Source organism: Caretta caretta, chromosome 2, assembly GCF_965140235.1.
Source record: "Caretta caretta isolate rCarCar2 chromosome 2, rCarCar1.hap1, whole genome shotgun sequence".
NCBI classification, from domain to species: Eukaryota; Metazoa; Chordata; order Testudines; family Cheloniidae; genus Caretta; species Caretta caretta.
In genome coordinates, this window is record NC_134207.1 from 228,155,378 (window position 1) to 228,178,662 (window position 23,285).

General features: G+C 42.3%; 1 protein-coding gene across 6 annotated transcripts in view; it reads right to left on the reverse strand.

The window, feature by feature from the left end:
• RUNDC3B (RUN domain containing 3B) overlaps nt 1-23,285 on the reverse strand; it is a 155,103-nt gene that overhangs the window by 120,211 nt on the left and 11,607 nt on the right. For all 6 annotated transcript variants that reach the window (XR_012667245.1, XR_012667244.1, XR_012667246.1 and 3 more), the window contains exon 2: nt 21,863-21,978. Coding sequence is in view for 3 of the 6 variants with exons in the window: in XM_048838058.2 (XP_048694015.2) it covers nt 21,863-21,978 (116 nt within the window). In the remaining 3 variants the exon portion in view is untranslated. The remainder of the gene's footprint in view (nt 1-21,862; nt 21,979-23,285) is intronic.

Here is a 23,285-nt window from a genome sequence, read left to right on the forward strand (position 1 = left end):
TTGGAACACCACCCCCAGAGCTTCTTCCCTGTCTTGGAAGACCTGTCATCATGGGTCGTTTTTCACCCCCCCCCCCCGTGTCTAGGAACCCTATTATGATGAACCTTGTTGTAATTATGGGATATTTTCAGAGTTGGGTGATTGTCCCGATTTTAGACAGGCAGCATGTGCTGTTGCTTTACAAGGTCCAGTATCCAGGGGCAGTGGGTGTCAGGCAAATGACAAGCAATGGACTGGTGAATGGTGGCAGTGAAATAAGAGCTATATAGTGATTGCCTTTAAGCCTCTTTAGGCAGTGATTACTTTGGAGGATGTTACACTGATTTGTATGACTAGGAAGCAGAAGATAGCCTTTTTTAATAAGTCCAAGGACAGACCAGAAAGATAGTAGTGATACATTCACCAGGATGGTCCCCCAAACGCATTTCAGGAGTGGGGATCATGATCTATGCTGGCATAAATGATAATGCTGCTGTACCATACCTTGGGAGACAGGCCAGTCCTCGCTTACAGACAGCCCCCCAACCTAAAGCAAATACTCACCAGCAACTACATCCCACACAACAAAAACACTAACCCAGGAACCAAACTCTGCAACGAACCCCGGTGCCAACTCTGTCCATATATCTTTTCAAGGGACACCATCATAAGACCTAACCACATCAGCCACACCATCAGGGGCTCGTTCACATGCACATCTACCAATGTGATGTATGCCACCATGTGCCAGCAACGCCCCTCTGCCGCCCTCTCACTCAATAACAGACCTAAAAGTGGCAATTCTTCAACAAAAACAGACTCCAACATGAAACTGCAGAACTGGAATTAATTTGCAAACTGGACACCATCACATTAGGCCTGAATAAAGACTGGGAGTGGTTGGGTCATTACAAAACCTAAACCTAATTTCCCCCATACTAATTTCCCCCTACTGTTACTCATACCTTCTTGTCAACTGTTTGAAATGGGCCACTCTCATTACCACTACACAAGTTATTTTTCCTCCCTTGGTATCCTGCTGTTAATTGAAGAATTGCCACTTTTAGGTCTGTTATTGAGTGACCAGTGAGAGTTAAGTGTTTTCCTATTGGTTTTTGAATGTTACAATTCTTGATGTCTGATTTGTGTCCATTCATTCTTTTGCGTAGAGACTATTTGGTTTGGCAAATGTACATGGCAGGGCATTGCTGGCACATGATGGCATATATCAAATTGGTAGATGTGCAGGTGAACGAGCCCCTGATGGTGTGGCAGATGTGGCTAGGTCCTATGATGGTGTCCCTTGAATAGATAGGCAGACAGAGCTGGCAACAGGGTTTGTTGCAGGGATTGGTTTCTGTTGTGTGGGGTGTAGTTGCTGGTGAGTATTTGCTTCAGGTTGGGGGTGGGGGGCTGTCTGTAAGCGAGGATTGGCCGGTCTCCCAAGGTCTGAGAGTGAGGGATCGTCCTCCAGGATAGGTTGTAGATCCTTGATGCGCTGGAGAGGTTTTAGTTCGGGGATGAAGGCGATGGCTAGTGGTGTTCTGTTACTTTCTTTGCTAGGCCTGTTCTGTAGTAGGTGACTTCTGGGTACCCTTCTGGCTGTCTGTTTCTTTATTTCCCAGGTGGGTATTGCAATTTTAAGAACTCTTCATAGAGATCCTGTTGGTGTGTGTCTCTGTCTGAGGGATTGGAGCAAATGTGGTTGTATCGTGGAGCTTGGCTGTAGACAACGGATCGTGTGATGTGTCTTGGATCAAAGGTGGAGGCATGTAGGTAAGTACAGCGGTCAGGTTTCCGGTATAGGGTGGTGTTTATATGACTATCGCTTATTTACACTGTAGTGTTCAGGAAGTGGATCTCTTGTGTGGACTGGTCCAGGCTGAGGTTGATGGTGGAGGGGAAATTGTTGACATCAAGAATTGTAACACTCAAAAACCAATAGGAGAGCACTTTACTCTCCCTGGACACTCAGCAACAGACTGAAAAGTGGCCATTCTTCAACCAAAAAAAAAAATCTTAAAATAAAAAAAACACACTTCAACAAGAAACTCCTGAGCTGGAATTAATTTGCAAACTTGACACCATCAAATTAGGCCGGAATACAGACTGGGAATTGCTGGGTCACCACGAAAAGTAAAGTAGTTTTCCCTCTATTGATACTCACACCTTCTTGTCAACTGTTGGGAATGGGCCACATTCACCCTGATTGAATTGGCCTAGTTAGTACTGGCTCCCCAACTTGGTAAGGCAACTCCCATCTTTTCATGTGCTGTATATTTATAACTGCCTACTGTATTTCTCACTCCATGCATCTGATGAAGTGGGTTATAGCCCACGAAAACTTATGCCCAAATAAATTTATTAGTCTCTAAGGTGCCACAACAACTCCTCGTTGTTTAAGCAGTAGTGTAGACCAGCCCTCAGTCTCATCTCTAAATGCAACAGCAGCAGCAACACGGCAGCTTAAAAAAAAAAAACGTAGTCATAACACAGCATCAAAAGGAAGCTCCATTACAGCCCAGCACTACCTCTGGAATACATCATCATTGGTGAGGGGGAGTTTGCAAAAGCTCAGCCAAGGGATTACATTTAAATCGTTCCTGTAATAATTTCAATGGGATATTGAAATACTATTATAATTTAAAGTATTAACAGCTTCTCTTGTTAAACACCAGATTGTTTAGATAATATATTGCTTGAGAGGATTCATGGGTTAATCTTGGTAAACAGAAATAGTGGGATTTAATTGGAACTTAAGATCCTTAATAGTCATTGATTTGTTTCTCTCAAGACCTTACCTTGAATAGCTTCTTTTAGGTAACGGAGTTAAAAACTCTTGTGTTTCACAGGATGTAGTTAAGATTACTTACCTCTCCCCATTTATAAACAGTTTTTAAACCAAATAGAATTCACCAGCCTTTAAAAAAAAAAATCATCCTGTCCCCATCTATAGATAAAAGAATGTAGGATATACTGAGACAAGACTCACTACTAGGGTGATCAGATGTCCCAATATTTGGGGCTGTCTCTTATATAGGCACCACCCCACTCCCGTCCTGATTTTTCACACTTGCTATCTGGTCACCCTACTCAATACTGACTTTGGAAAGAATACACTTTGGTCTTAACTTACCTCGAGATGAGTTTCCACCCCACCCCTCCCCAAAAAGGAGAGCCAACGCTGTCAAAGGAGTAATCTGCTGAAAGCTCTCCACAGAGATATGCAAAAGAGATTGTAAGTACAAAACATTGTTGTTCGTATTTTGGTTTTTTCTTTAAAGAAAATAATCAGTTCATAAGTGTGATTATTTTGTTTGTCTTTAATCATGACGACATCCCCTAAGACATGGAAAGAACCCCATGATAAAATACTAAAATAGTGGGAGTCACATTCCTGAACTGGCATTCAGAGAAAGAATAAGGATGGAAGTCTCCACCATTTGATCCCTTCAGAGCCCCTATGCAAACCTGTTTACTAGGGCTTTACCCAGGGGTCACAAACTGGCAATTAAGCTATTAAAAAAAGTATGAGGAAGCATGCTGCTTAAGACTGGGAGAAAAAACCAAAAACCCCCCATACTTTCTCCATTAACAAAAGTGACAGTATGACGTTTTAAAATTTAACCATTCTTTATGAAAAGTTACTTTTCATTCTAGTTCTAAACCACAAAGTTATAGGGGACTACTAAAAATCCCCCATATTTTTCTCTGAATACAAAGCACAATAACAGGTATCAGCCCAGCAACATTCTGCCTGCAATGGAACACTTATACCACCCATTATAATCACGACAGACTACTTTTTTCATCCACACAAAAGGTATGGCATTCAAAGAATATTAGTCATTTCCATCAATAAGATGCACTCTTTCAAGCCCTATATTTCATAACATATTTCCTCCAAAGAGATAATAAAATGTTTTATGACAAGTCAAATCTTGATTTTATTTCTCTCAAGTTTTAAAGTAAAACAACCATGTACAGTGATCTCTAGAATATAATAAACTTTTACTGCACCATTAGCAATTTCCTATTCTGCAATACATCACGTGAAAACTTAGCAATCTTTTTATATATAATTTTGATAGCTTCTATATATATGCTTAAGCATTTTTTTCAGTTTACATTTTAAAACTGCAGGAAATTATGGGGGGGGAGAGGGTCAGACAATTGCTTAATGATAATAGGTGTTGAGATTCAAAAAGTTAAAGCTGTACAACTCTTAACACACAAATTGCCAATATCCTATGTCAAAATATACAATACAAATACCCTTAAATTAGACTCTAGTAAATCCTCAAGCAGCATTTTTCTTACTTTATCTATACATTTTTATTATGATGGAATTTTTTTTGTCAGTTTGCATATATATGGTGAAATCTAACATTATTGACACTTACCAATAAAAGTCTAATCCTTCCAAGCCTAATTCTGTTAAGTGCAAGTTTTTGCCTTATTCTGTTATGACACTATTTACTGAGCATTGAAAACTTGGGCAATCTTTTACTTTTTAAGTCATATTCCTTATTAGCTTTTTGTTTGTAAACAGCTATAATCACAGTGGTAGTTACAAAAGTGAAAAAAAGGAGGCAAACAATTTGGGGTTTGAGGATTTTTATCTTTTATTTAGAAGAATGCTCTTTTGCTGTGGTGATGCGTACTGCCCCTCCCGCCCCAGATTTCTGCTTGGCCTGTTGCGGGACGGAGGCAGGGAGAGGTGATCCCTTCTTCTGCTGCACCTGCCCTCTGGCATACTCACCCCCTGTCCCTGGCAGCTGGGCCCAGGCAGGAAGCAGAAGGGATGGGCCCAGCTGCTTCTCATGCACGCTGTTCCAGGTCACTCCTCCATGCAGTGTGGCGGCTACCTGAAAGAGCCTGGCTAGGGCAGTGTCCCAACCTGGGCCCAGCTGCTGGGGACAGGGACCAAACAAGCCGGGAAAGGGGGAAAGAGGGCTCTAGCTAGCTCAGCCCCTGTCCCTGGCAGCTAGGCTCCGGAGGGGAGTGCGCTGCTGCCCCAGATGGGCTCTCCCTCAGGCAGCTGCTGTACTGCACACAGGGCTGGATTAATCTTTTGTGGGCTCCGGGGGCAGGATCATGGCCCCACTCCCTGCTCTGCCCACGCTTGGTCGCTTCCCCCCACCACTCATTTGGGGGCAGGGAACAAAGAGGAGCAAGTGCGGGTGGGGCCTTGGGGCAGAGCACAGGTGAGGGGAAGCAGGGAAGTACTGGGTCTCCTTCTGAGTGTGGGCCCGGCACCACAATGCCATTGTAAACCTGGTACTGGCTGCACAGAGCAGCGACCCGGAGAAGCCATCTTCAACCGCTGTGAGAAATGGCTCCCTCCCACTGCTCACCCAGATCCGGCTGCCAGGGAGAGCAGCTGAATGTAACTCTGGTGGGGAGGGGTGAGCGCAGTGGCCCCAGGCTGGGCGCCCCACCAGTATCAGGAAGTACGAGTCACCTGTGCTCTTTCAGGAATTGCATATGTGCTCCAATCTGGCTAGAAGACTGCCAAGGCTTGTGGTATGATCGACTCCAAAAATCAAGAGGCTCTTGAGTTCTTAGAATGGCTGACCAACCTGATTGCCTTCTATGAGGAGATAACTGGCTCTGTGGATATGGGGAAAAGCGGTGGGTGTGATATACCTTGATTTTAGCAAACCCTGTGATAGAGTCTCCCATACTATTTTTGCCAGCAAGTTAAAAAAGTATGGATTGGATGAATGGACTATAAGGTGGATAGAAAGCTGGCTAGATTGTCCGGCTCAATGGACAGTGATCAATGTCTCGATGTCTAGTTGGCAGCCGATATCAAGTGGAATACCCCAGGGATCAGTCCTGGAGCCGGTAACTTTCAAAATCTTCATTAATGATCTGGATGATGGGATGGATTGCACCCTCAGCAAGTTTGCGGATGAAACTAAACTGGGGGAGAGGTAAATACAGGATCAAGAGTGACCTAGACAGATTGGAGGATTGGGACAAAAGAAATCTGATGAGGTTCAACAAGGACAAGTGCAGAGTCCTGAACTTCGGAAGGAAGAATCCCATGCACTGCCACAGGCTCGGGACTGACTGGCTAAGCAGCAGTTCTGCAGGAAAGGACCTGGGATTATAGTGGATGAGAAGCTGGACAGGAGTCAACAGTGTACCTTTGTTGCCAAGAAGGCTAATGGCATGTTGGGCTTCATTAGTAGGAGCACTGCCAGCAGATCAAGGAAAGTGATTATTCCCCCTCTATTTGGCACTGGTGAGGCCACATCTGGAGTACTGCGTCCAGTTTTGGACCTCTCACTGCAGAAAAGATGTGGACAAACTGGAGAGAGTCCAGCAGAGGGCAATGAAAATTATTAGGGAGCTGGGGCACATGACTTATGAGGAGAGGCTGAAGGAACTGGGCTTATTTAGTCTGCAGAAGAGCAGAGGGAGGGGGGGATTTGATAGAAGCCTTCAACCCAGAGGACAGAGCTAGGACGTTCTCAGTGGTGGCAGATGACAGAACAAGGAGCAATGGACTGAAGTTGCAGTGGGGGAGGTCAGCTATTAGGAAAAACTATTTCACTAGGAGAGTGGTGAAGCACTGGAATGGGTTACCTAGGGAAGTAGTGGAATCTCCATCCTTAGAGGATATTAAGGCCCGGCTTGACAAAGCCCTGGCTGGGATGATTTATTTGAGGTTGTTCCTATTTTGAGCAGGAGGTTGGACTAAACAACCTGCTGAGGTCTCTTCCAACCCTAATCTTCTAGGATTCCAAGAGTCTTCAGATACTTTGCTTTCTTGGACTCAATAAAGCAATCCTCTCCAGACCCACATCTCCAAAGCTCTGCTAAATACTGAAAGGTGACAAATTAGAAAAAGAGAAAGGGGGAATAAAAAGGAGTCCAAAATTCTCTCAGAGCTCAGAGGAAGAAAGAAAGGCCCTCTAGTGTGAAATTTCATGATGTACGTATATAAAGACACACACGCCATATATACTTATACATCAAGTCATTGTTCAAAAGGATATTTGATGAGAATTTTTGTTCAGTAAATCACTGAAATTAGAAAAAGTTATACAAAGAGTTCCCTGCATTGTCAAGTGGGTAATTACTCCAACATTCTTTGTCACTTTGACAATTATATTTCTACCCAACTGTGTGAAATCTCTCTTCCTCTGACAGCATGACAGCAGATAGTAATTATGCTACTCAAATGTCAGCCTATACACAATGTTCTTCACATAAAATTTAGGAAAAAAGTATAAATTATTTAAGTAATTTATAGAGTATTAAAAGGTAAATTGCAAAATTATATATATAAAAATACCCTTATCTTATGCGTTATGATCTCCATGCAACCCCATAGCTGTTTATGGAACTTGGAATAAACTAAGATCTCCCAAGTCCCAGTCCAGCACCCTAACTGGAAGACTGGTCACCCTTCTCCATATACTCGGCAGAAGAGTCTACTCTAAAACATGCATGAAACACAGGTAATGGATGTTCGCCTAAAGCTGATGGGTGACTAGAAACTGATCCAAGGGGTGAAGTAGCAGCCAAATCTTCTAGAAAACTGGATCCAGCCCCAAGGCATCCCTAAATCTACCCATGCCATGCTCAATAAGGAAGAAGTGCCCCAACATAGGGTACTTTGGAGAGAAAGCAGCACAAGGAAAAATGTCATAGGAAAACCATAGCTAGATAAGCCATCTGTATCAGTCTTAGAAAGCCATATAACAGCCTCACAGGCCAAAGACTCACAACAAGGCTGCAAAAGGCCCTTATACAGGGAAACAAGGCAGAGAGAACATTCAGGCCCAAAGCCTCAGTGGCAAGGCAACCTCCATTTTTCTGATACCACACATATAGAAGATTCCCAACTAAGGCATTGTGACAGAGTGCTCAAAGCAAACAGGTGAGCTAGCACTCTGATCACTTAGGCAGCAGTTCTCGTGGAGAAAAGTGACTGGGGATAATCATCTATCAGGCTGGGAGGGCTAATGAAAAGTAGCCATTAGTTGAGGTGTATAAAAGATGACACAGGAAGGAAGTGAGGAGGGAGGACGTGGGCTAGCTGAGTCTAGTATGCTCCGAGATCTCAAGGAAAGCAGACCTCTGTTCCTCCCTTGACCTGTAGGAAAGGGTGAAAGGGCAACCAGCACTCTAAATACTTTGCTGCATGAGACTGTATTGATGTTGATGATGGGAACATAAATCATTCACACAAAGTTTCCACTTACAGATGTGCCTCTTCCTCTATGATGAGGAAGTAGTTGGGGCTGAGCTTGACTCACCTTCATTTCTTCTCCATTTTTCAGTCTTGAGGATTTTTCATAACCAGTCTTCAAGGACATCAGGACTTTGGCTTTTAAATAACTAGGCTCTTTAGAATGGGGCAGTATGTTCAAGGAGTAAGGCCTTCACTCAGGCACTGGAAATATTAGTTGGTGATGGGCATCTTTCCCCTCCATGATGTGCACCATTTGAATCCAGACTTGCTGGGATCAGTTATGTTGATCACAATGAGAATAATAATTGACTGTAGAACAGGATCAAGAAACTTACACACAAAACTAAAGACAGCCATGGAGACCATGCACCAACAAGGAACTAAATCTAAAAACTAATCACTCACTAATAAAACTATACTATCACTAACAGAGCTTCAATATGTACTTGCACAGATTAGGATTTTGGGTGTTGGTTGTTAAGAAAATGAAAAAAGCACCAAAGGTGGGTATACAGGTTCTAACCTCAAGTCTGTAAAGTGAGATAAGTGAAGGTTGAAACTATATTTCCTTATAACATTGGGACCCAAGTGTTCAGTAATGCAATAGGGTATAAATTTGGCCCCAACAATCTGAACACCCAGTTGGAGCTCTCTACAAAGCAGAAATAATGTAATCCCATGGAGGGATGATCCATACCAATAATATGCTGAAGATCTGATCAGTGCATCTTATTTTTAAAACATTCCAAGATTACACCGAGTTTTTGGAAAGTCTTATGACGTTACTCTGTAGACAATTGTACAGCAGAATGGTATTGCACAACATAGTTCTAGGGGATTTGAAAGAAGGCACCTAGTGCCAACAGCACCAACACAAGCTAAATATGCCAGAATCAACAAGGCTCCATGGTTCAAGTTCAAGGAGCATAGCATTAAACATCAGAAGGGAAGGAGGAGGAGAATTGTTTGTACCAACAACATGTAGAAACCCTAGTCAGGGGTCCATTGCTGTACAAACACAAAACCATAAGACAATTCATGCCCCAAGAATGTAAAACAAAGGTCTGGAATAATATGCACATTTCTAATTCAATTGTGCCCTTGTTAAATACCTACTACAAAGAAAAAAACATTGAACCCAATCTCTAAAACAGTAGGTAGCAACTAGGGCTGTCAATAGCAGTTAACTCAAAAAAAATAGCTGTGATTAATAAATTCCTATCGGTATTCTATTGTTTAACAGTGGGATTAATTGCGATTCATTTTTTTAAATATTTCTGGATGTTTTTCTACATTTGATTTCTATTACAACACAGAATACAAAGTGTACAGTGCTCACTTTATATTTTTCATTACAAATATTTGTACTGTAAAAAGGACACAGTATTTTTCAATTCACCTTATACAAGTACTGTAGTGCAATCTCTATCATGAAAGTGTAACTTACAAATGTAGAATTTTTTTGTTACATAACTACATTCAAAAACAAAACAATGTAAAACTTTAGAGCCTACAAGTCTAGTCAGTCCTACTTCTTGTTCAGCCAATTTCTAAGACTAACAAGTTAGGTTACATTTACAGGAGATACTGCTGGCTGCTTCTTATTTACAATGTCACCTGAAAGTGAGAACAGGCGTTCGCATGGCACTTTTGTAGCCGGCATTGCAAGGTATTTACTTGCCAGATACACTAAACATTCACGTGCCCTTTCATGCTTTGGCCACCACTCCAGAGGACATGCTTCTACACTGATGATGCTCGTTAAAAAAATAATGCATTAATTACATTTGTGACTGAATTCCTTGGGGGAGAATTGTAGGTCTCCTGCTCTGTTTTATCCACATTCTGCCATATATTTCATGTTATAGCAGTCTCAGATTATCACCCTGCACGTTCTTCATTTTAAGAACACTTTCACTGCAGATTTGACAAAACACAAAGAAGGTTCCAATGTGAGATTTCTAAAGATAGCTACAATACTCGACCCAACTTTTAAGAATCTGAAGTGCCTTCCAAAATCTGAGGGGGACGAAGTGTGCAGCATACTTTCAGAAATCTTAAAAGAGCAACACTCCAGTGGGGAAACTACAGAACCCGAACCACCAAAAAAGAAAATCAACCTTCTGCTGTTGGCATCTGACTCAGATGATGAAAATGAACAGGCGTCGGTCCTCTAGGCTTTGGATTGTTATTGAGCAGAACTCGTCATCAGCAAAGATGCATGTATTCTGGAATGGTGGTTGAAGCATGAAGTGACATATGAATCTTCGCGAATCTAGCATGTAAAGATCTTGCAATGCCGGCTACGACAGTGCCGTGAGAACGCCTGTTCTCACTTTCAGGCAACATTGTAAACAATAAGTGGGCAGCAGTATCTCCTGCAAACTTGTTTGTCTGAGTGACTGGTTGAAGTAGCACTGACTGGACTTGTAGGTTCTAAAGTTTTACATTGTTTTATTTTTCAATGCAGTTGTTTTTTGTACATAATTCTACATTTGTAAGTTCAATTTTCATTATAAAGAGATTGTACTACAGTACTTCTATTAGGTGAATTAAAATATACTATGTCATTTGTTTTTTACAGTGTAAATATTTGTAATCAAAAATATATAAAGTGAGCACTGCGCGCTTTGTATTCTGTGTTGTAATTGAAATCAATATATTTGAAAATGTAGAAAACATCCAAAAATATTTAAATAAATGATATTCTGTTATTGTTTAACAGTGCAATTAATCGCTTGACAGCCCTAGTAGCAACTCTTTCATGGTGTGGACCATATCTTAATATATAAATTCTCATCATTCACCTCTTCTTTTTTGTGATGACCATCTCCATTGCCATTTGCATTAGTCAAGACTGATTCCCCACTCTAGCACTTTGAGTGCAGAGGATGGGGGCCCGTAAGGATTCTAAAAATTAATACTGGCCACTCCAGGCTTGTATTAAACTCCCAAGGTTACAGCTTTTCTCTGATCTTGGATAGGTAGATGCTGCTACCACCCAAGTGCAAAAACCCCTTTGAGAATCCAGGAAGGCACACTTGGGAATTCCTTCCTGTAGGGTACCCTCAAGCCCTTTCAACCCCCTCCATGGAAGAGCGGAGAAAGAAAACAAAGGAAATCAGCTGTTGCCACCAGCTAGTTAAACATGTGCACAAACCTCTTAGGACACAAAATCCAATCCTGTTCTTAAAAACGGTAAATTTTATTAAAACCAAAAAAGAAAAAAATACATTTGAAAACTCGGGCTATTGCTAGATTTAAAAACCCCACTTACAAGAATTAAGCATCAAGAATAACCTTCTTGAGGTCCAGCTTAAAGGTAATAAGCAAAACAAAAGCATTTGGGGTTAGAACAGAGGAGTCCAAAAGCCATAAAGAAATAAAAAGAGATAAACCAAACTGCGTCATCCTAGACATTTCCTGATCTACTTACATATCTGGGGGTTTCAAGTGAGTAGTTTCTAGGTAGGATTCTGATGATTTTTCATACCTGGCCCAAAGCTTCTTACAGCATAGCTGCTCTGTCCCTTCTCTCCGGGAGAGCAACAGACAAAGGGGAAGTTTTTTCCCAATTTTAAAAAGTTCTAGCCTTCCCATTGGCTCTTTTGGTCAGGTGCCCACTCCCTTCCTTGAACCTATGCAGGGAGACTTTTTAACCCTTTATTGGTAAAACAAGTAGAGAACAACTACTAAGAGAGATTTTATAGCTAACTGGCTGGCTGGGTGTCCATAAAAGGGAGCTACCCCTGCCTTTCATTTATCACAGCATTCACAAAACCTCTCTATGGCAACTCTAGCAAATGCTTACTTGAAATATTTTCCTAATATTACTTTGCCATTTGTCTTTCATATGATTTAACACCTGGAAAAAGAGGAGATCACCATGTGGCCAGCCAGCCATCTGAAGGCCATCGTCAAGTACTCCATGGACAATCGTTTGGAAAACTGCACTAAAATATTCAGATTGTTTTACCACACTTTGACTAGAAGATCTTAAATGACAACACACCTAAGAGGTTTTACTCTTTTCTCAAAACCAAAGTCAAATGTGCTTTATTCTCAGTTTTACCCAATAAATTACATTTAAACAAACTCACGTTGACAAGATCATTTCTTGCACAGGAAACAGGAGATCCCACAAAAGTTGAAATCTTTATCCATTCTAACAGCATATTTCAAGTTTACAAGGATAAGATCTTAATTACTGTATACAAGACAGAAAGCAAATTTAAATTTAGGCACCCAAGTTAGAGAAATTTGAGAATCTAAAACCAGACCACTCACGTTTCAGTTTTGCTCAACACATGCAACCCCCAAGCACCAATAGCAAAAACACTGGCGTCAGTTTATAGGCAGAGGTGCTATACTGGATTAGGCAAACTTTAAAGAAAAGGTAATTACTCTGCCATAATATTGTAAAATGGAAGCAAAGATATTTCGCACAGTGGTTAATTTTGTTTTTTAAAAAATTATATATTTTTAATTGAAATGTTTTCCCCCCAAAAAAATAAGGGGAGAACAGAGAAAGACAAAAGAACAACAAAAAGGAATGGGAAGAGAGGGAAAGGAAAAAAGAGCGATGTCTTGGTTTCCAATTTCCATCTGCTAGGAATAAATCAAAGGTTTCTAAAGAGTTCGACCAAATCTTTTCAAGTTTGTCGGAGGTCCTTCTCCAAAATGTTACTCACTAGGTCAACCAAGTTGCTAAGCCAAGCTTTTATACCTGGAGGCAGTCTGTTCTTCCATCTAAGCAATATAAGTCATTTGGTTATAAGCACGGCTCTACAGAAGTGGCGGTTTCTTATTGTAAATGGAGGTTCTTCGAGATGTGTGGTCCCTATCTGTATTCCACATATTGGTACGCATACGTGCCTCGTGCCAGAGTCTGGAAATTGTTCAAAGCAGGGTCCGTTGGTCTGCACATGTGCCGTAGCTCTCCTCATGCTTCCAACTGAAGGTATAAGGGGCAGTAAGAGAAGGTTACTCACCTTGGGCAGTAACTGAGGTTCTTTAAGAAGGTTGTCCCTGTGGGTGCTCCACTTTAGGTGTCAGATTTGTAGCAGCAGTGCCCCAGTTGGCCATGCTGCTCCAAGTGGTTACCCCGCATGCGCAGCCAACCATCCCCCAGTTTCTTCTCTACCCCAGAGGATTGACATGAAACTCCAAAGTAAAGGGAAGGATGGGAGTAGTGGAGCACCCACAGGGACAACCATCTCAAAGAACCTCAGTTACTGCACAAGGTGAGTAATCTTCTCTTCTTCTTTGAGGAGTGTCCCTGTGGGTGCTCCACTTTAGTGACTGTAGAGCAGTGCCCCCCAGTGGAGGGGAGGGGCTTTGGAGTTTATTAATGTACTGTGGAGCGCGCCAGGAGTCCAAACTGCGCATCTGCAGCTGATTGTTGTTCTAATGTGTTTGGTAAAAGTAGGGGTGAATGCCCAGGTAGCTGCTTTACAAAAGTCTGTGATGGGTACATTATTGAGAAAGGCTACAGATGTGGATAGCACTCTGGTGGAGCATGTGCAGATTGCATGTATCCAATTAAGTTAAAGCTATAGATATCCATTTAGATAGTCTCAGCTTGGACATGATTTGACCCTGGGAACGTTCTATTGTGGATACAAAAACAGTCTGGAGGATTTTCTAAATGTTTTTGTTCTTTCTGTATAGAACGCTAGCGCTCTGCGGACGTCCAGCATGTGAAGGGAGGCTTCTTGCAGATGTGATAGCTGCTAGGAAGGTGACCTTCATGGATAGGTGCAACAATGAGCAGGTTGCTAGTGGTTCAAAGGGTTTGCCAATGAGGCCATGGAGAATAAGATTGAGATCCCACATGGGGGTCGGGTCCCATAATGTGGGATAAGTGTTCTCTAGGTCCTTAAGGAAGCGTTCAGTCAGTGGGTGAGTTAAGATAGTTACTCCGTCCACCTTAGAGTGGAAGGAGGTGATGGCTGCTAGACGTGCTCTGAGCAACCTAGTAGATAGGCCCGATTTTGTTAGTGTCAATATGTAGTCAAGGATTATGGGTAGTCGGGCCAACTGTGGAAAAATCTGCTTGTCGTAGCATCAAGTACAGAATCATTTCCACTTGCGCAAGTATGTCATTTGTGTGGTCAGCTGCTGACTGTTCAGTAGTATATCTTGTACTTCCTTAGAACATTCTCTCTGTAGTCCTGTCATCTATGGATTAGCCAGGCCTTGAGATGGAGTACTGAAATGCTGGGGTGACGGAGGCATTCTGCATCAGCAGATGAGGCACAAAGGGAAGGGTTCATGGTGGTCTCACAGCTGTCTGCTTCAGGTATCAAAACCATGGTGGTCTGAGCTATGTTGGTGCAATAAAGATGACCCTGGATTTGTCTTGCTTGATCTTGTGAAGGACACAGATCAATAGAGGGGGGAAAGGCATACAGCAACGGGGCCTCCCATATCACAAGGAAGGCATCTCCCAGAGTCATGCTCCAGTCCGACCAGGGAGCAGTATTGCGGGCACTTGGCATTGTGGGCCATTGCAAAGAGATCTATTTAGGGAAATCCCCATTGTCTGAATATAGTTTTTATTCCGGAATCCATCTCCCACTTGTGGATTTGTGAAAAGTTCCTGCTTAGTTGGTCTGCTGTCGCATCCTGGCAACCAGGCAGGTAGGATGCTATGTTGTTGGAGATGCACTACTGCCAGAGGACTGCTTCTGCACAGAAGGGATAAGATCGGGCCCCTCCTTGACGATTTACATAAAACATAGTTGCCAAGTTGTCCATGAGAATCTGGACAGTCCTGTTGTGGATCAGAGGGAGAAAGTGCTGTCAGGTGTTTCGGACTGCACTTAGCTCCAGTAGATTTATGTAGAAATTGGACTCCTCTGGGGACCAGCAACCTTGGATGGTATTGTCACACAAATGTTCCCCCCATCCCACCAGAGAGGCGTCTGTGGTGACTGTTACAGTTGGAGGTTTTTGTTGGAAGGGGACACTGGAGCAAACGTTTGTATGTTGTGTCCACCATGTGAGCATGTCTTTCACCCTGCTGGGCATTATAAGAAGTCTGTTAAGTGAGTGCATGTGTGGAATATAGATAAGTGTAGAGCCAGGCCTGTAGGCATCTCATATGGAGCCTGGCATGTTTCACGACAAATGTCATTGCCACCCTGTGCCCCAGGAGTAGTTGGCATGTTCTGGGGTATGTTTGTGGGCTCTCTCTTACTGTTGTAATTATATTTGTTAAGGTAAGAAAGCATTGTTGGGGTATTCGTGCTGTTGCTGTGAGGCAGTCGAGGTATGCCCCTATAAAGTCCAACTGTTGGGTGGGCGTCAGAGTGGATTTCTGAAGGATGATTTGTAACCCTAGGTTCATAAACAGAGTTGTAGTGGTGTAGATTGCTGCCTGGTATATTGGTGCTTTCAGAAGATAGTTGTCTAAGAAGGGAAAGATTATCACACCCTGTCTGCAAAGGTGTGCTAATGCGATGGCAAGAACTTCGGAAAAACACCCTTGGGGTGGTGGACAGGCCGAAGGGGAGCACTCTGTACTGGTAAAACAAGTTCCCTAGAATGAATCGCAGGAAACACCTGTGCACCAGGTGAATGGTAACATGAAAGTCAGCGTCTTATAGGTCAAGGGCAGAGCGCTAATCTCCTTTCTCCAATGCCAGAATTATAGTTGCTAGAGTCACCATTTTGAAAGGCTGTGTTCTCATGAACTTTAGTTTTTGCAAGTCAAGAATGGGACTCCATCCACCTGTTTTCTTCTGAGTGAAAAAGTAATGTGAATAAAACCCTCTGCCACGGTGTTGAGCTGGTACAAGTTCCAGATGATTTACTTCCTACTCTAGCAGGTGCACGCGAGAGTGCTCCCTGAAGAGGGATGGGGAAGGGGAGTGAGTAAATGGAAAAGAGATAAAGCCCTTCTGGATAATTTCCAGAACCCATTTGTCCATGGTGATGGTTTTCCAGACTGGGTAGAATGGTGATAGACTGTCCCCAAATGGGCTGAAGATTGGATGGAACTCTGGGATTGGAGAATGTGGCGTTTTCTTGTCCTCGACCAACACTTCAAAACATTTGCCTCGGAGTGGATGGTTGAGACAGACGACTGATCTTGTGTTTGTCGTGGTTTTGTCTGTCTCTGTTTGTTGCGCTGGTCGTAGTGTCTTTGAGTTTGGGTGTATGGGGCAGCCCAGAATCGCTGATTATAGAATCGACCCAGTTTCTTTTTGTTTGCAGGGAAATAGATTCCAAGTGCCTTTAATGTTGCTCGGAAGTCCTTCAAGGTGTGCAACGAAACGTCCGTGCTCTCTGCAAACAATTTTTGGCCTTCAAAAAGTAGGTTCTCTATGGTTGCTTGAACTTCCCTGGGAAACAGAGAAAGATAGAGTCTGGAAGCCCTAATCAGGACTATGGACATAGCAATGGATCATACCACCGTGTTAGCAGAATTGAGAGAAGTCTGAAGGGCCGTTCTGGCAATGAGGGAAACTTCTGCAATGTTGGCCTTGTATTGCTCCTTTTTGTCTTCTCAAAGATGTTCAATAAAAGTTGACATGTGAGAAAACATGTTGTGCGTGTATTTGGCTAGTAAGGCTGAGTAGTTGGCTATGTGGAATTGGAAGGTAGCCGACGAGTAGACTTTCCTTCTGAAAAGTTCTAGCCTTTTCCAGTCCTTATCATAAGGGGTGGTTCTTAGCGGATGTTGTTTCCCCCTTTGATTAACCACTTCTACCACCAATGAGTTTGGGGTAGGGTGGGTGAACAAAAACTCAGCCCCCTTAGCCAGTGCATAGTACTTGTTCTCAGATCTCTTACAAGAGGGCGAAGCTGTGGCTGGTGTCTGCCAGACAATTTCTGCAGGGTCCATAATTGCTGCATTAATGGGTAGTGCAACCTTAGCGGATGGAGAAGCTCGAGTATATCTGTCAGTCAGTTTATGCTGCGTCTCTGGTAGCTCCGTGTCTCCAGTGTCAAGGGAGTCAGCTACCCATTTAAACAGATCTTGAAAGGATTTGAAGTCACCTCCAGATATGGGGGTGGGGAGCAGCATTATTGTTTCATCTGGTGACAAAAGGAGATATTGGTAGGTGGGAGGGTATCGCCCTCAGGCTCATCTTCAGGTTCTCCTACTTCCTCCTCCAGCGTTTCTGAGGAAGCTGGGGCAGGTGGCAAAGGTGATTGTGTTGTTCTGGACCTGGGTGGGTTGAGGGGGCCTGATGTTCTGGTCCCTGTATAATGCCCATGGGTCCCAGTATGCCCAGTTTGGTGGGATGAGGCACTCATTGTGGAGCCTGCCAGCCTCTTCCATCCATCTAGCCTCTTCCATCCAGGTGCTGCAAGGGTCCAGGTTTGGGTGAGGAATGGTGAGGGATGTACATCCCTGCCTCCTCTTCCTCCTCCTCCTCATTGCTGGAAAGAGGAGGGGCGGAGTATACGCAGGGAATCCATTAACTGAAAGGGTTCAGTGGATAAATGTACCAGACCATGCACTCAACCCTTCCAAAGACCATCTACAACCCTTATAGTCATACCAGAACAAGAACTGGATCCAGCAAATATATTAACATCATAAGATATAATAACCCTAATTCATAAGTCCATTTGGAGTGTGCAGCATAAATACTTTGTTAACCTCCAATATCCTGTCAACACTGGCCCGTAGTCCCCTCCTCTACTTCCTCTTAAAAAGGAAAGAAAAAAGTGAAGGGGAGTAGGAGAAGGTAAAGTGGATACATTTAAAGGCCATGCAGAACAAAGCAGTCAGAATTATGCACAGAAAGACTTCAAATGTACTCTACATTATGACTACGGGGTATCAATTCAGCAATATCTTAAGTCTTTCCAAAAGCACTGCCAGGGAATAAATCCATACCAGAGGATCTGTTCCTTCAGCTAATGCAGCCACACCACATAGTTGGCCAGAGAACAAGTATGTGGTCCTAGTACCAGTGAAAAAACAATATCAGAGCCTAGAAGTGCTTTCCATTCCAGGATTTAGGTAGCATTCAATCTTGAGGCAGTGGAGTTCTCACAGAGTCGGTGCCCGATTTTACTTCCAGAGGGCACTGCACTTTCCCACAGCTTCCAAAAGAAGTGCAGGCTAAGACCAAAGACCCCAGAGTCCTTCTAAGGCAGCAACCCCCTTTGGTGAACAGTTGAAGCAGATTATTTTACCACCCAGAAAGAACTCAAAGGATAAACAGATTTGAATTGGATTGTACTGCCTAGTGAATTATCCCACAGAAGAGCAACAGAGTTTCATCTTGGCCACACAGAAAGCTAAGGAGATACTAAGGCAAATTTCTACTAAGGCAAATTTCAAAATTCTAACAGCAAAAATGAAAGGGGAGAATAGGGAGAGGAGTTTAATCTGCAGGCCGTTATTTCATACTGTTAGGAATTGATTGGGGAATCTCAAATCTATTTTTTTAAAAAACAGGAACATATAACGGACAGCATATAGGACAAGGAGACCTTTAAGGAAGTTTTCTGCCTCCTGAGGCTTTTGAAAAACATGAGTTTCTTCTCTGTACTTTACATGGAACAAGACTGGAAACGTCATAGTATTTTTAAGGCCTTTTCACCTAGTCATTTTCCTTGCATTATTAAAGGCAGTCCTGCATTCCACATCTTTAGCAAGGTCCTGAAAAATCATGATCTTAGAATTAGAAGCACCCCACCGGAGTTTTCTCCTCCCTAGGTTTCTGCATAACAAACTCTTTAAAAGTAAATTGGAAAAGTAAAAAGGAAATGAATAATAATGGATTTTGTTTTAGCATCAAGGGCAAGTTTAGAGGTAAAGTTTCTGTGCCCTTTCTATATCAAAGGCATAATCCTTCGGTAAATCCGGTATCTCTGCAAGGAGCCCCTTCTACGAACCTCACCATTCTCAAATTAGTACACTATGATCACTTTTTAGGACTTCATTGCTTTCAGGGAATTGATAACATTCTGCTAAATCTGAGTCTGCATACCTCCTATTTGATCTATTTGAAGAATCAATAGATGCAATTGGAGCTTGTATTGTCAACATGGTGGATTTAATTTCAATTGTGTCATCTCCAATCCTTTTAAATAGGGCCATAACAGCTCCACTCTCCTCCTCGGCAGCCATTTTGTCCAAGGGGGAGGGAGACAGTCTCGTCCTTTTTCAATCTTGCTACCCTGAAGCTCGCAAACAGCTTAGTTGTGTCTGATGGCAGTTAGGAGGTGTGGGAGTAGATGGGTGGTAAAGAGGGCCAGGTGGAGCCAGATTTTGCAGGATGGCTCAGGAGAAAAAGGGAACTGTGCCTTCATGTTCCATAGAACCACCAGGAATCCTCTGGGAGCGTTTACCTTGGTGTGCTTAAGAAAAACTGGTGGAAGCAAGAACCTGTCCACTTATAAGACAACTGCTAATTTCCCTCATTTACTTCAATCAGACTAAAAATGATACCTTCAAAATGAAAAGTGCAATTAAACGTTCTTTATCACTAGAACAGGCATCTTCATTTTTAGTGCAGAGCCACCCAATTATAAAAGCCATGACTGACTGATGCAGTGACAGCAAGATAACCTCACAAGGAAAGGTAAATAAGCATCTTCTTATTGACTTAGTACATTTATGAATTAGATGGAATATGAAATTCACTGCTTTATAGTATTATCATTTCACCTGGATGTGCTGTATACATGTAGAATTTCTATCACTGTATCTTGACCACCTAGAAATCCAATTCTTATACAGTTCACAATGTTTAAAAACCATCACTGAACAAGAACACAATTTTTGAAGTTGCAGTCACCAATAAAATATTTTGAAATATTAAGTAAATTAAAGTAATTGAAAATGTTATTTCACCACCACAACTTGGTCTTCTGGGAAAACTGCGGAGACAAGGGAGGGAGTGCAGGCTCTGGGCAGCACTTATCTCAGGCAGCTCCCATAAGCGACAGTATGTCCCTGCGGCTCTTAGGTGGATGTAGAGCCAGGCAGCTCTGAGTGCTGCCCTCTCCCACAGGTACCCGGTGCTCAGGGCAAGGGGAACGCATGGAGCCTTCATGGCCGCCCCTGCACCTAGGAGGGGGACATGTCAGCCATTTCTGGGAGCTGCGCAGAGCCAAAGAGCCTGCCTTAGCCCCACTTCACCACCAACCAGACTTTTAGTGGCCCGGTCAGACACCAGGGTCCCTTTTTGACTGGGCGTTCCGATCAAAAACCAGATGCCTGGCAACCCTAAGCGTGACTCATAGTCATGATTCATTTTATGAGAACCAGAAACCCTTTCTGTATCTATAGAAAGGTTCTACTGTCCTTCAGATAGCGTAAACACTTATTTCGCTTCTGCAAAAATATGGTTTGTCTCTTTGTAGCATGAAGACTCAATACTTCCACAGGTCCTTTTACATTTATTCAATACATCCTTGTTATACACAACTGCAGGAGTGCTTACAGTGTCTCTATCTTCTTCTTTCTCCAAGGACGGGTGTGGGAGGAGGGAAGAGAGAGGTTTATGCCCCTTCTACACAAAGGGTGGTTGGTAGGAGAGCCCAGGCCCTCTGCCTCCACCAGATGCCAACCCAAGGCCCGACAAGAGGCAATAATAGCAAACACTCTGGAGTACTTTGGGGCTGCCTTCCTGGGCCACTTCCTACTACTTTCTTCTCACAGGGCCTCAAAGTATTTCCCTTAAAGTCCAATAGAAAATAATAAAACAACTGAATTTTCAGCCCAGTTCAGCTCAGCTAGTAGTCTCATTTCTTGCACACTAGCCCCAGCTGCACCCTGATCCAAGTTCCTGGGCTGCACCCCGTTCAGGGTCTGTCACACTCTCCCTCTATCCACGGTTTCTGGCAAGCAACAGTCCCTGATAGGAGCCTGACTATAGTCAAGCTCCCGGCACAGGACTCAACCCCGAGCCCAAAAAAGAAAGTTTGTAGCTACCTCTCACCTGGGTCTCCACCCTGGACCTTCTCCTGCTGCTTACTAGCCCTTCCCTTGCAATAAGGGCTTCTTTGTGCCCTTGCTCAGGAGTTCTCAGGATAGATTTCCTGTTTTCCTATTCTGAGCTGTCTGGCTCCCTTTTAAAAGCTTCTCCTCCAGCTAGAGAAGACTGCAGGTGCAGAGAAGCAGAATCTCCTGGGCCCAGAACCGCTCCTGAAACCCTCCTGTGCCAATGTGGGTTTATACACGCAGTCACAATCACATGACCACTACATGGAAAGCAAATAATGAAACTTTGAACTATTCAATATCTATTTAGAAAAGGGATTTCCCACATGGAAATTGCAGCTCTGTAGGATAACTTTTGGGATGTTCATTAGGCATGAGACTAGCCAGGGACATTCAAGACTTGGATTGTACTGATGGACATAAACATTCAAAACAAACTGAAAATCCTTTTGCATACACATGTCACAGAAAAGCTTCTAGTATTAGTTCTCCTGATCTGGCTGCATGTACTAGCTGCCATATCTTCTCTGACACTCCGAAGATGGGTTCTAGAGCAAGTGACATGATGTGATTACTAGCAACCTGACATTGATAGAAACATAACTATACCGCAGTTTTACATCAGCAAAACTTACAATACTTGGTTTCCATTTAAACTTTGAGCATAAATTCACTGAGCATAGTGCACACTCCATTGTTTTAGTTTAAAAAAAAAGAGGGTATAACAACTGGAAAATAGAGAATTATTAATGTACCTTTCAGACGATGACTTAAAATCTGTTCCAAAATGGCTGCAAAATTATTAAATTCAGGAGAGGAATCATCAATGGTCTCAAAACAGGAACGATCAATCAGAGTCTTCACAGAGAACCTAGAACAGAAGAATAGGATATCAATTTTATAGATCGTTCTGTTCCTCTATACCAGATGGCACAATGTATTTTATTAAAATAGGAAAGTGATCAAGATATTCAAGTTATAACATGTATGGTTCTCATTTACCTAAAATACAAGAAGTAACCTAGAAAATATTGTAAATCATCACTTCTAGCTTTCATAGAATTGTATTGTAAATCATCGCTGCTAAAGCTTTCATAGATTCAGATTCCAAGGCCAGAAGGGACCAGTGTGATCAACTAGTCTGGCCTCTTGTATAACACAGGACATAGAACTTACCCAAAATAGCCTCAGAGCAAATATTTTAGAAAAAAAAAATCAAATTATGATTTAAAAGTGGTCAGTAAGGGAGAATCCACAACAACCCCTGGTAAGTTATCCCAATAGTTAATTATCTTCATTGTTAAACTGAAAATGGAAATAAGGTGTAAATTTATGTCTAGATTCAACATCCAACCAATGGATCAGGTTATACATTTCTTTGCTAGACTGAAGAATCTATTATTACACATTCATTTCCCATGTAGATACCTATAAATTGTAATCAATTTGCCCATTAACCTTTTCTTTGTTAAGATAAATAGATAGAGCTCTGAGTCTATTTCTAATCCTTCAGTCATTCTCATGGCTCCTTTGAACACTCCACAATTCAAGAATGATATTGATAAATTGGAGACACCAGAACTGGACACAATATTCCAGCAGCAGTTGTATTAGTGCCAATGCAGAGGCAGAATAACATCTCTGCTCCTACTTGAGATTCTCCCATTTATGCATCCAATCGCATTAACTTTTTTGGCCGGAGCATCACACTGAGAACTCAGCTCATTATCTACCATAACCCCAAATCTTTTTCAGACTAATGGCCTTCCAAGATAAATACCCCCATGATGTAAGCATGGCCTACATTCTTTGTTCATTGCTGTATACATTTACTAGGGCTGTCAAGCAATTTTAAAAAATTGCTATTAATTGCACTGTGAAACAATAATTGAATACCATTTATTTAAATATTTTTGGATGTTTTCTATGTTTCCAAATATACTGATTTCAAGTAAAACACAGAATACAAAGTGTACAGTGCTCACTTTATATTTATTTTTGATTACAGGCATTTGCATTGTAAAAAACAAAACAGTATTTTTCAATTCACCTAATACAAGTACTGTAGCGCAATCTCTTTATCATGAAAGTTGAACTTACAAATGTAGAATTATGTAAAAAAGAAAAAAACCTGCATTCAAAAATAAAACAATGTAAACTTTTAGAGCCTGCAAGTCC